The following is a 13,459-nucleotide window of genomic DNA, read 5'->3' as shown; positions in this document are numbered from 1 at the left end:
TATAAAAATGTATTCCCAGGTTTTCAATGCTCATTTAATGAGCTGTGTCATCGCATGTAGTTATAAAAATGAATCTGTGTTGCAGAGAAGCAACATGATATGGAGATTATGTCCCCACCAACCAAGGAGAAGGAGAAGAAGAAGCGGCCCATGTCTCAAATCAGTGGAGTGAAGAAACCCACACACAGCTCCAGCGTCGCAGCTTCCAGCATCCCACGCTTTGGCATCAGCACTGACCAGGAAGATCTGCTGGCCAAGGTGAGCTCTCACGGCCAGTAAAACACCCTATCAGCAACTAAAACCACCACAGTTAGCATGGAGTTTATCTCCAGTAATTATAACAAAGTTCAATACTGTTTTTAATTGCATCCAACTCCCTTTTACAGGAGTTAGAGGACTTTGACAAATGGGGTGTGGATATTTTCAAAATATCCAAGTATTCTGGCAACCGACCGCTAACGGTAGCAATGTACACAACCTTTCAGGTACAAAATGGGGAATAAAAAACTTTTCTCATGTAGTTTTGGTCAAACCATGACTATAACAAGTGTCCTAAACCTGTAATCCACAGGAAAGAGACCTGTTGAAATCCTTTAAAATTCCTGTAGACACATTCATTACCTATATGATGGCACTGGAGGAGAACTATCACTCAGATGTTGCATACCATAATAGCATCCATGCAGCTGACGTGGTCCAGTCCACCAATGTCCTGCTCTCCACCCCTGCCCTTGAGGTTAGTCTCAATCAACTCCCTTTTTATCATCTGCTCATTAGTCTCTGAAGCAATGTGTTTCATATGCGGAATTCTGTTTTGCTAGGCTGTATTCACCGACCTTGAGATCTTGGCCGCAATGTTTGCTAGTGCGATACATGACGTGGACCACCCCGGAGTGTCCAACCAGTTCCTCATCAACACAAGTGAGTGCCGCGGCGGAGCAACAGCAACTTGTCATTGTGGTTACACACTGTGTTGTTTACTAAGAGCCTAATACTTTTCTTTAGACTCAGAGTTGGCTCTTATGTACAACGATTCCTCTGTTCTGGAGAACCACCACCTGGCTGTTGGCTTCAAACTGCTGCAGGAAGAAAACTGTGACATTTTCCAGAACCTGACCAAGAAACAGAGGCAGTCTCTACGCAAAATGGTCATTGACATGGTGAGGAAATGGAGGCAATGACAAATCTGTGAGGCAGTGATGAGGAGGTCCAAGCCTGAGAACTACAATCAGCACATGGTTTTATTTATTGACTGTGTGTATAACTCTTTACAGGTACTAGCCACTGATATGTCAAAGCATATGAACCTCTTAGCGGATCTCAAGACCATGGTAGAGACCAAGAAGGTGACAAGTCTGGGTGTGCTACTGTTAGACAACTATTCTGATCGCATACAGGTATACTTTGAGCTTCTGTGGAGCAAAGCCATTTTATATTGATACAAATTGAAAGTTCATAATTAAAATGTATGGTTAATCAAATACTTAGGTTCTTCAGAACATGGTGCATTGCGCTGACCTGAGCAACCCAACAAAGCCCCTGGAGCTGTACCGTCAGTGGACCGATCGCATCATGGTGGAGTTTTTTACTCAGGGGGACCGAGAGAGAGATAAGGGTATGGAGATCAGCCCCATGTGTGACAAACACAATGCTTCCATTGAGAAATCACAGGTGAGTGAGGGAAAATGATATGCCGCAAACAGTCTTTGAAGGCTTTGGGCCTCATTTTGTCATATTATAGTTTTATAATATAATTTTTGTTAAATCGTAATATAGTATAATATAATATAATAACGTTAGTAATAGAAATTTGTGTTGTTAAAAATAATTTCCGTTAATTGAAATAAAGCTGAAATAAAATAAAATATAAATATTAGATTAAAAACGTAACATTAAAAAACTTAAACAACAATTAGAAATTTTGCTTTGGCAACTAACTTGAATAAAATAAGTTGAAATGCTAAAATTACTTTAAAACTCAAATAAAAAATTAATTAAAGCTAAATAGAAAAATACAAAACTACTACTAATAATAAAAATGACAAATGTACATAAATACTAATACATTAATGCACACTATAATAATATATAAATAATACTAAAATAACATTGGTTCCAGATCAGCACTCTGGAGCACCATAATAAAAATAAAATGTAATAAATTATATATATATATATATAATTTATTTATTTTTTCTATATATAAATTATCTTTATAAATATACATAAATAATACTAAAATGACACATTAATACATAATACATAAATAATACTAAAATAACACTGATTCCAGATAATGACAATGACACCATAGTAAAAATAAAATTTAATAAACATGTAATAAAATGTGTGTGTGTGTATATATATATATATATATATATATATATATATGTGTGTGTATATATATATATATTTATATATATATGTATATATAATTTATATAACTATATATTTTTTTATTATATATATATATATATATATGTGTATGCAATTATTAGTGGAAATCCACTTCTTTTTTTTGTTGTTGTTGTGAAAATCACAAACTCATATTTACTGTGTATGCCTCTTCCATCAGGTGGGCTTTATTGACTACATCGTGCACCCACTGTGGGAGACCTGGGCGGATCTGGTTCACCCTGATGCCCAGGAGATTCTCGACACACTGGAGGACAATCGTGAGTGGTACCAGAGCATGATCCCTCACAGTCCCACTTCTACCCCTGAGGACAAGGGCGTTGTGGTTGGGATGGGAGCGATGGGTGGAGGCATCACCTCAGCGGGGGAGAAATTCCAATTCGAACTGACCTTGGAAGAAGAAGGAGAGTCTGATGTTGAAAGTCCGGTGGATGAAGAGTTCACTACCATCGCACAAGATTCCTCCAGGACAGATCCAGAAGGCAAACATCCATCTTTGGTTCCCCGCACACAGCACGCCAACCTGACCACCCGCTCCCCTGGCTGCAGGACAATGTCTTTTACGATGGGCGAGCCCCCAGACAGTGAAGATGAAGATAGAGAACTTGACCAAGAAGGGAAAAACGTGTCGTGTCTGCGTCTGGGAACATAACACTAGTGCACTTTTTCATTTCGTTTTTGTTTTCTTTCATACCTCTTCTTTACCACCTACCTATCCCTCTCCAACCCATTCTTAGCTTCCTCGGGCAGAGGCGACACAGTGCTGGAGAGCAAAGGAGAGGCAGGAAAGCTTCCACGGGACGTTTTTTTATACAGTAGTCACCTTGCACTGGACAGAGCTCCTACTCAACGGACTGTCAAACCATGAAGCTTTCTTAAAACATTCTCAGTTTCATGATTTCGGGGTGCCGTTTCATGCAGTCTAAGCGTAAAACTGCCTGTGATACAGACTGAGAGGAAATGTACTCAAATGTCTTCCGGTGACATCCCAGGTTTAAAGTTAACAAACAAGTGGACCTTTGAGAGCCGTCCGAACATATTGATTGATAAACAGGACACTTTTTATGTGAGACGTATGTGCACTAAAATGTTTTTTTAAAAGATACACTGTTGACTTAAAGCTGGTCTATTAGGTATTAGCTGAACAAAAAAAAACCTAACCTTACAACAGAACATCTCAGGATTCAAAGAAACGATTGCTTTCATGTAGCAAACAGCTTGAGGGTACCCACATAGTGACCGCCGTCTTCCTTGGATCGCTATAAAATCTGTAGACTGAAGTCGAGCCATGATTGTGATCTTTTGTGTTTGTATGTGACGCCACCTAGTGCTTAATAGTGGAACTGGAGCCACATTTATAGGATTTACCACTCCAGCCGTACACCGTGGCTTTGTATTGTTGTTCCTTTGCACAGATGATACTCATTTGACTATTATAATTTTTAACTTAAAACCCTTCTCAACTGTATTTGTAGAAATGCTGCTTTAATTTATGGCATTTACATGGTTTACATATGCTTCTCATTTATTTTTCTATTCTGCTTCATCCAAAGCATGAGCCTATAAGCATTAATATGTTGTATGTCACGGTTTTAAAGCTTGCTTCTGATATAATAGGTAGCACTTTATAGATATCTTTGTCATTGCCAAACGTTGCTCCATCAGTAAGGGCTGGAGTCATTATTAACGTACAGAAGACTAGGATTGGCTGTGGTCAGCAGGGTAACCAGCATGTGTACGCGCCCTGTAAGGTGGTCTCTGGAAGGCTGGGCTAGATTGGAAACCCACATTAGCTGTATAGGAAGTGATCGGTGTCCTTAAACCACATGTGTACTTTCTCTCTGTTTCTGTGCTGGTCACACTGAAAATATGAGGTATATTAACATCTTTTCAAATGTATGATGTCTAAACAAAAGTGAACATTTTGTTCTAAAACGAGAGCTGTGAGCTGCAAGAGAAATGAAGTTGTCTAACACATAAAGCCAAAGTTAGTTTTCTGTGCCAGACCTTTTGTGTTCTTTTGTTTTCGGTGATTGATCAGTGCTCTGCTCTTCACAGGGACATAGCCAATGACAGTACAAGTGCCAAGCAAGCATGATCCATGCTGTACTGTAATTTCCATTTTGCCACTGGCTAATTTCCATCAATGACATCTACTACTGTCAGTAACATACTGATTTGATCATTTAGTTTTCTTTTTTTTCATTATTCAAAACTGTTTTGTCAAGCTGAAATTTTATTTAAGATTATTCACAACAGTTTTCAAGTCTTTCTGACTCAATGTGCTCATTGTAAGTAAGATTGTTTGTGTCCTTTTTATACCATGGTATGAATTTTAATATTGGATACAGTGAATCTTTGTATGTAAATGGATTACAGTAAACGGGGCTTTTAATTATTGGCTATATGTTGATCTTAATGTCAGTCTGTGCTCTTTACAGCAATGTTTTGTGTGGTGAAAGAAAGGCTGAGTGGCCATGAAAGGTTTCGACTTGACTGTACATGGCACACCTGTGTTTGGTCTCTTTCTGTCGCAGTTCTGACAATCCCAACAGTACTGTTTACCACTACAACGCTGTTACTAATGTTGCTGTGATTGTTTTCCTGTTCCCAATGCCAATAAACGAAGAATATTATTAGTAAGCTGGACTCTTATATGGAGTGTTATATTGAGGCCCATTTTCGCCACATGAGGAAAGAAACCTTGCTTTGGTAAATCATAATTATGACATAAAACGTAAGAATTATGACAAAAACTCAATTATAACACAAATTATGGCATAAAAACCATAATTATTACATAAATTTGAACGGTTTCTCTCGTAATTTCGACTTTTTGGTCATTTTTTCGAACTTTTGTCATAACTTATGTCATTATTTTGAATTTATGATGTCATAATTATGTCATTGAAATGATAAACCGTAGTAAATTATGGTGAAATGGGCTTTCATAGTATTAAACAAAAACGTCTAAAAAATCTTGTTGCTTCATGCATCCAAAATACCGCTAAGTTGCTAAGGTGATCGAGCGAGCTTGTGATTCGCTCATCCACATGTCAATCATTGTTTGGCACCGCCCCCCCAGCTGACTCCCGTCCAGTGACGAAAGCACGAACGCAGGTGCACAGGCTGGGAACTGCATCCAACCACACCAAATAAACCTCCTCTTACGGTAAGTTGGGCTTTCTCTGGCAACATTATGCCGCTTAATTTTGCGTTTATTTCGAAATGATCAAGAAGTCGCGTAGAAACGTCAGGAAATCAATGGTTTTAATTTAAAAACAGCGTAACCTTCATTTGACATCGCTAACTGGGTTGGCTCATAAACAGCTTCTGCTGTATAATCCATCGCTGCATGCTAAAACATGTCAACTGGCTTTTGACACTCACCACTGTCGCTGACAGTTATGATGGATGCTATCTGTTGATCGATGCGGTGTTAGTCACTCACTGACCCGAATGGTAATGGAAATCAGTCCGTGTGTTAAGCGGATAGATGCTAACCAGAGCTCTACGGACTTAACCATTATCAGCCATACAGCAGCCAGCAGAATCGCTCTCACAGGCTGCCTTTTATTGCAAACGTAGCAGCACTTTTCATACGCAACGGTTTCCTGCTCTAATCTTGTACGCCAAGCCTGAACCATATGTTTGAATTAAGCCTTGATGTGTCTGCTTAGGTGGCCTGATTAATTCTGAAAAGAGCAGGAATGAACATTCAGAGGTTGGTTTGTCCCTAAATGGGAAAGAAACCTCTTGGACTTCCAATATAAAATGTAAATATTGGAATAATCTTCCTCTGACAACGTTGTGTGCTCAGTTTCAGACAGCTAGCTAAGCAGAGGGTTTAGCCGGCACAAAACCTTTAAAATCCCTGGCTACACTGACTGCCTAGCTAGCTCAATCCAGAAGGATACAGGGATAGTGCCAGTTACACCCTCTATTCAATTTGAATTTGTATTGTAATTCAGCAAAGAGACTGAATAGGAAAACATATTTGTTTCAACATATTGCTAGGAACCGTTTCTGATGCCATTGTGCAATACATATTGAATTGTTTATGAATAACCAACCTTAGTTGTGTCAGTTGTCCTATCTAAATGTTTGGAGAATACAGGACTTCAGTTCCACATGAAATGATTCAGTTTATTGGGAAAGACTCATTATCCTGCAGTTATTTGTTTCTTCTTTTCAGTTATGCAAATGAATGCCTCTTTGCGTTCACTAAAATAACCTGCTGTCATAAATTGTGTGGCTATGTTGTTAATCTGCAATACTGAATTACCATATTGTTTATTATTCAAAGAGAATATGAAATGGCTCAGTCCATGTCAAGTTGTCCAAAAATAATACAGTTGGTTGCTTGACCATTAGTATTGCAAAACCACCTGTTTTTTATTTTACTTTGTTTAACCATATCAACTGTCAAATTTTAATGCTCATTTTAATTATTTGTTATGTTTATACTTCTGTTGATTTCTCAGTGCACATGAGTAGATTTTTTTCCCCCCAGATTTCTAATAGCCCTAGTGCTCTAACCAGCGGAATATCAAACTCATATTTATTTTACAGCAGAATATCATAAAGGACTTATTTCTGTGAAACAGTTCCTGTCTAGTCCATCAACAGAGATAATTAACCCAAAAGTTAGGGTATTTTTAAAAATTTCACTTTCTCACCTCCCATTACAAAAATTAAAAGAAGCATGTAGATCATATTTACCAAGGTACCCCCTAAAAAGGATTTATGACTGAGACTCAAATACTTTCCATTTTAAACTGACTTCAATTCTAAGTCTAAAGAACAAGAATGTACAAAATTTTATGTACAGTACAGTAAGGTCCTGTTTACATCTGGTATTAAGATACGTTTTGGTCGATCGGATCACAAGTAGACGAGGGAGATGCATACCCGTTTACACCTGATGTTTTAATCCTTCTCTTTTGTCCACTTTCAACCACTTCTGTCCTGATTTCTTTGAAGGGAGGGTCTATGGGAGGGTAAATCTATGGGCTTTTTTAGATCTTTCGATCTAATGGACAAAATATGCTCACGCAATTTACATATGAACGTTCCCAGAGACAATGGAAAAACATACAGAGAGCATCAACTTTCATTTCTGCTCTGACAGCCACAAGACTATGTTAGAAATCAGGAATGATGAGAGAACGTTGTGCTTGGTACATTCAGGCTAGCACGCTTCGCATAATGTTTACACATTAAGTCAATAGGCGGAGAGTAGGCAGTCTTTTGTGGCTGTTCGAACACATTTAACCACTTGAGGGTCTACACACGAAAGCAATCCAGTCAAATGCAATTTGGACTACTCTGGAAGTGGTCAAAAGTGAACAAGCTCAAAAGGTTTTAGACGGCCCATTTACACCTGTATTTAGCGTCATCCACTTGTGATCCAATCAACCCAAACGCATCCTAATACCAGGTGAAAACAGGGCCTAGATGTTCCTTGAATGTCTTTGTTTCAAGAAGCTTGGGCCAACCTGAGCTGAGATGTTAAACAAAGTAAAATAATAAACATAATAAAAAAAGGTGGTGGTTTTCCTAATACATAGAGGTAATCACTCAACAAAAAAGGAAACAAACAAGCAACCTCCATTGTACAACTGGGGATGGATTGAATCAAACATGTCATATGGAAGTAAAATGGTTTGTGAAGGCTGTTTCATGTTGACTTGAATACTGTTATTAACATGTATGGTATGAAAATAGAATATAATTTTAAGAATGATCTTTCTTTGGCAGTGAATCTGTTTCATTGTTGCAGATGGCCTCAGCAAATGATGCTCGATATGGACAAAAAGAGTCTACGGATCAGAATTTTGATTACATGTTTAAGATCCTGATCATTGGTAACAGCAGTGTCGGAAAAACCAGTTTCCTGTTCCGCTATGCTGATGACTCCTTCACACCTGCTTTCGTCAGCACTGTCGGCATAGACTTCAAAGTGAAGACCATCTATCGGAATGACAAGAGGATAAAGCTCCAAATATGGGTGAGGAGTTTATCAAAAGCTTCCTATCAATTTACATTTTTTTCTTTCTGCTTGAGACTAGAGTTTGTTTTAGAGCTACATTTCATTGATTTTCATTAAGGGTGTTTTATTAATAGAACCAAGACATTTTCACTCCAACTACTGTATATTTCAGGACACTGCTGGACAGGAAAGGTACAGGACCATCACCACTGCATACTATCGTGGAGCTATGGGCTTCATTCTTATGTATGACATCACCAATGGGGATTCCTTTAATGCCGTTCAGGACTGGTACGATAGTGCTTATTTTTGTCTTCATTTCATAAAATTGACACATTTGCAAAGGTATGACCTAGTTTCTGTGGAAATGCTGGCTGTCCTGAGAGCATACACTATATTTATGCAACAACCTGATGTGATGTGATGATTCCAGCCACTAGTAATTTATCCACAGATTCAACACTGAATGCAAAATTGCTACACAACATGACACTCACAGGGAGTCAAAACATCCGTGATGTTCAAAGTTGGCATGAAATGAAAATTCACCCTATTTTCTAAATGAATGTTATTAATTTTAATGTGAACAATTCTTCCTTGTAACAGTTTCTTTTTCTTTTCTTTTCTTTTTTTAAAGTTTTTATCAAAATTGCACAAATCAATCAATCTTTTTTTGTAATGAAACAACTTCTCTGGTGACGTATGGTGGGGTTCTCCAATCATTTAGTCCACTTAAACCCCAATCACTCCTCAATCGACTGCAAGCTTGCATTTATCTACCTTATTTTTTGAGTGCAATGCCCACATCTCAAAATCCAATGAAAAACTGATGGATAGAACCAAGTCCCTGCCCTTCTTCTTTCTTTTCTTTTAATTAAAGGTGCATTGTGTAAATATTAGCGGCATCTAGCGCTGAGGTTGCGAACTGCAACCAACGGCGCTCACCCCTCCCTTTCGAAACAAAATAGAGAAGCTACGGTGGCTGTCTGGCCAACACAAGACAAAGATGTCGTCTACTGAGACAGCAGAGAGTACAATAGCCAGTCAAGCAATGAGGTTTCTTCTTCTAACAAAGAACGGTCTCTGCTTCTAATAAACCAGACGACTATTACTTCTTTGTGCATATTCAACGTACTGATAATGCAAGCTGCCTCTAAAAATACGACCGATTTAGAAGAACAACAACATAGTGACTAAATGCACTCTGTAGAGCAGTTTGTCCGTTTAGGGATGCTGTAGAAACATGCCGGCGCACAATGGCGACTTAACCTGTAAGGGGACCCACGGTGTATTTACATAGAAATGGCTCATTCTAAGGTAATAAAAACATAATGGTTCATTATGTAAGGTCTTTATATACCACTGAAAACATAGTTATGTATATTATATTGCATTTCTGTCAATGGGTCCTCCCAAATTTTACACATTGCACCTTTAATTAAACTTGGATGTACCTCACAATACTGAAGAAAAGATCTAGCGCTACATCCATTTCATCGAAACTTGAATACGTGGAGCGGGACTTCGGACCAATGAGATTTCAGGGTGGGCGGGGCTAACAAGCACAGTGTCACAGAAACAGAACCAAACAGTGTTGGGGAAAGTTACTTTTAAAAGTAATGCATTACAATATTACGTTACTCCCTAAAAGAAGTAACTAATTGCATTACTTATTTACTTTTCATGGAAAGTAATGCGTTACATTACTTTTGTGTTACTTTTCTGCTACTTTTTCTTATGGGATGGGCTTGCTTGTTTGTTTTTAATAACAAAAAAGTTCTATTTTTAGCAAATATAAAGGTAAAAGTAAAATTAATCAGCCTCAGGTTGAAGGAAATGCAAATTCATGCCTGTGCAGTAGAGGACGCAGCTGAAACAAACCATTCTGGATTGCAGAAGAATAGGATGCAGAAAATAAATTTCTCTTATGCCGCCTTCACGTGCTATCGGAAATTTGATAATTCCCACTTCTGAAGTCGTGATTACAAGCGCATCGCATTCAAGTTTCGAAGTGGGATGGCGTTCATGTGCAATTTTTACCTAGCTTTACCAGCTTACCACATTTAGTCTAGAACTGCAATAACCATTATGTTCACACTGCACACACAACACCTCTGCACTTACTCCTGATTTCTCTCATCATGGGGACAGGAGACTTGTCAGTCAATCCCAGCTCTGGAAGCAAACAACGATTAAATATCATGGCACTTTTCTTGGTTGCTGCTGGTTAGGAAAAGATCTCAGATTTACATAGAAAGAGAGTTATCATCACTTGTTGCTTTACCACATCATGCCTGGTACACAAGGACACAATGTCAAAAGCAAAAAGCAGCGTTTTTAATTTATCTGGTTTTTATTATTCAATTTTAAAAAAAAAAAAAAAATATATATATATATATTTTTGGTTACACTTTATTTTATGGTGACATAGTTACATTCTACTTACTCAAATAAGTAATATTAATTAACTACATGTACTTAATATAGGGTTACGGTTTGGTTTAGGGTTATTTACTTGTAATTATGCATAATTTACTGTTATTACTATAGTAAGTACATGTAGTAACGTGTAACTACTTCACCTTAAAATAAAGTGTTACCATATTTTTAATTATTAAGTTGAATTTCTTTTTAATTGTTATTTATTAATTTATTTTTTTATTTAATCACAGTAGTAATTAGGCAGTTCAAATGCTTTCTCCTAATGACCTCTTATTTTCTTCTTAGGTCCACACAGATTAAGACATATTCATGGGACAATGCTCAAGTGCTGCTGGTGGGAAATAAGTGTGACATGGAAGACGAGAGAGTGGTTGCTTCAGAGAGAGGAAGACAGCTGTCCGAACAGTTAGGTGAGTTTTCCTGAACAGAATGTTATTAACACTTGCATCTAAGACTTTCCTTTATATGCAGGATGTTTGCCTATAGCTCTTATTTTAATTTGAGGCTTTTTTATTGCTCTTTCTCCTCTTTTGTCTGTCACAGGCTTTGAGTTTTTTGAGGCCAGTGCCAAGGACAACATCAACGTGAAGCAGACATTTGAGCGTCTGGTGGACATAATCTGTGACAGGATGTCCGAGAACCTGGAGTCGGCGGATCCGTCCATCATTGGAAACAAGCAGGGCCCTCAGCTTAATGAGCAGCCACAGCGCTCCACCAAGGAGTGCGCTTGCTAAGGGTCGCTTTCAACCTGTCAACCATTCCCCTGCAGATCGAACAATGGACCGCTCTATGAAGGAAGGCTTCGGTAAGAGAACAGCTGATGGGATGCGGCTGAGAGCCTGCCATCTCTCTGTCACTTTTGTGAGGTTGACATCAGCGCATTTGTGTTTTTCTGATTATGTTGGTATTAGTAGCCAATGCTCTCATCTCATAATAATTTAACTATCTTTATAGTACTTTTTGACTAAATTTCTGAAAAATCTGAAGTATATTTTGTGTCAAATGAATTCCAACGTGAAATGTTCATGAGCATTTTTATGTATGTTTTGGGTTTCATCAAAGTCAAATTCACACAAATATCCTTAATACATTGCCAAGAGATGTTTTATTCTTTTCTAAACCGACCAATATACAGTGGGACCAGACTCTTGTGTGGAAACCATCAGCATAAAGGCTCATCCCAAGATAGATAGTTTGAATGAATCCTAAGCTTGAATGTTTCATAAAGTACTGTTTCACTCTTTTATTTATTTTTTTTAGTTAAAGAGTGAAAACTGAATGAAAACACTAATTTGCTCCCTATTACTTTTAAATAACAGCAGGTGTATAAAACATATTATATAAGTAAAAATGGTATATGTGAAATAATAGATGTAATTAGAATGAAATAACTATTATGTGCTTAATTGCTTCTTGTTTTTGTAATATGAAGGAATTAATGAATTTAAGTGGTTTTTCAGTTACATGTTCTGCTTTTACTCCGGTTCCTCCGCATGGTGGACTCAAACTCCTCATTTTCCCATGAAAAAAAACGTGTGAGTGTCTGTGTGCATGTTAGTATGTCATCCTAGTATATATATATAGCTTCTACAGGCTGAAAACACAATAAAAGCTTTAATAAAGAGAAATTTATTCAAATAATAGCAGCTAGTGTGTTTCTGGACAAGTTTGCATTTTGAAAAGACAGTAATATTAAACCAAAAGGCATTGGAAACACTATAAATACTGCAAAGATATTAATTTATTACGTGGTTGAATATGCACCATTAATTGATCATGTGCGTCAGTTAAATCACTAGATTGTTATTAAATATGTTAATTTATTGCTTATTTATTTACATGTTTTTATTGGTGTACGTGTTCTACGTTAGATTAAGACGACTACTGCTATTCTTATAGAACAGGCCTGGATCCCTGAAATGTCTCACTTTTATAAATCAGTTTTAAACACAAAAGAGGATGAATGTTTGAAAACCTCATGTCTGTAGAAGTACTATGTGCTTATTTTTCCCTATGCAATTTAGAAGCTTTGTTATACCAAATAGTCACTGAATATGCAGGGATGCTGTGTTTGTAAGGTGCGTAATTTATACCCTCCATTTATATCCTGTTTACAGTCCGTCCTAAACAAATGGCAAACCACTGGGACTTACTTTTTTTTATACAGTGAAATTTGACACTATTATGTAGAGTAACCACTGTTAAAGTACTAGTCATAAAACTTAGTTTGAAAAGCAGAAGTTTTGGTTTTGATACTCTTTTTGTAGTTTGGCAGTTCGAGTTTTGTTCGTTTGTTTTGTAAATTGTACAATAGTTCTCCAATTCCCACACTATGACATGTCTTTTTATTTCAAGAAAATAAAACATTACAGATAGGTTTTAAGCGATGTACATCATATAATGCTGTTTTTCACCCTGGGAGAGAATGTGTAGAATAAATCACTGTATTAGCAACTGGTATAAGCAGGACACTCAAATGTTATGAGTTTTATTCTGAATGAAATGGCCACATGCATCTGTTTGAGTTAAATAAAAAGCTATGTTTGAAATCCTTTGTGACTTACTGTCATTGGTATTGACCTCTGACCTCATATGTGATGTGTTGGTTTG

General features: G+C 37.3%; 2 protein-coding genes across 8 annotated transcripts in view; both read left to right on the top strand.

Annotated features, from left to right (window-relative positions):
* Positions 1 to 5,058, top strand: part of pde4ca (phosphodiesterase 4C, cAMP-specific a) — a 50,622-nt gene extending 45,564 nt beyond the window's left edge. For all 6 annotated transcript variants that reach the window (XM_051875722.1, XM_051875715.1, XM_051875732.1 and 3 more), the window contains 8 exons: positions 86 to 258; positions 387 to 485; positions 572 to 736; positions 822 to 921; positions 1,006 to 1,160; positions 1,275 to 1,397; positions 1,489 to 1,671; positions 2,576 to 5,058. In XM_051875722.1, coding sequence (XP_051731682.1) covers positions 86 to 258; positions 387 to 485; positions 572 to 736; positions 822 to 921; positions 1,006 to 1,160; positions 1,275 to 1,397; positions 1,489 to 1,671; positions 2,576 to 3,067 — 1,490 coding nt within the window. In that variant the 3' untranslated portion in view covers positions 3,068 to 5,058. The remainder of the gene's footprint in view (positions 1 to 85; positions 259 to 386; positions 486 to 571; positions 737 to 821; positions 922 to 1,005; positions 1,161 to 1,274; positions 1,398 to 1,488; positions 1,672 to 2,575) is intronic.
* Positions 5,059 to 5,421: 363 nt separating this feature from the next.
* rab3aa (RAB3A, member RAS oncogene family, a) lies at positions 5,422 to 13,401 on the top strand. 2 transcript variants are annotated; one of them, XM_051875850.1, is made up of 5 exons: positions 5,422 to 5,587; positions 8,198 to 8,425; positions 8,580 to 8,698; positions 11,135 to 11,259; positions 11,393 to 13,401. In XM_051875850.1, the coding sequence occupies exons 2-5, from the start codon at positions 8,198 to 8,200 to the stop codon at positions 11,581 to 11,583; spliced, it is 663 nt and encodes a 220-aa protein (XP_051731810.1). In that variant the 5' UTR covers positions 5,422 to 5,587; the 3' UTR covers positions 11,584 to 13,401. The 2 variants fall into 2 exon arrangements, with proteins under 2 accessions (XP_051731810.1, XP_051731821.1); XM_051875861.1 differs by having other exon boundaries at positions 5,453 to 5,587; positions 8,176 to 8,425.
* Positions 13,402 to 13,459: the final 58 nt, after the last annotated feature.

The sequence above is a fragment of the Ctenopharyngodon idella genome, chromosome 2 (genome assembly GCF_019924925.1).
Source record: "Ctenopharyngodon idella isolate HZGC_01 chromosome 2, HZGC01, whole genome shotgun sequence".
In the NCBI taxonomy this organism is placed as follows: domain Eukaryota; kingdom Metazoa; phylum Chordata; class Actinopteri; order Cypriniformes; family Xenocyprididae; genus Ctenopharyngodon; species Ctenopharyngodon idella.
Note: the sequence above shows the minus strand (reverse complement) of the source record. Positions and strands in the feature narration are given on the sequence as shown.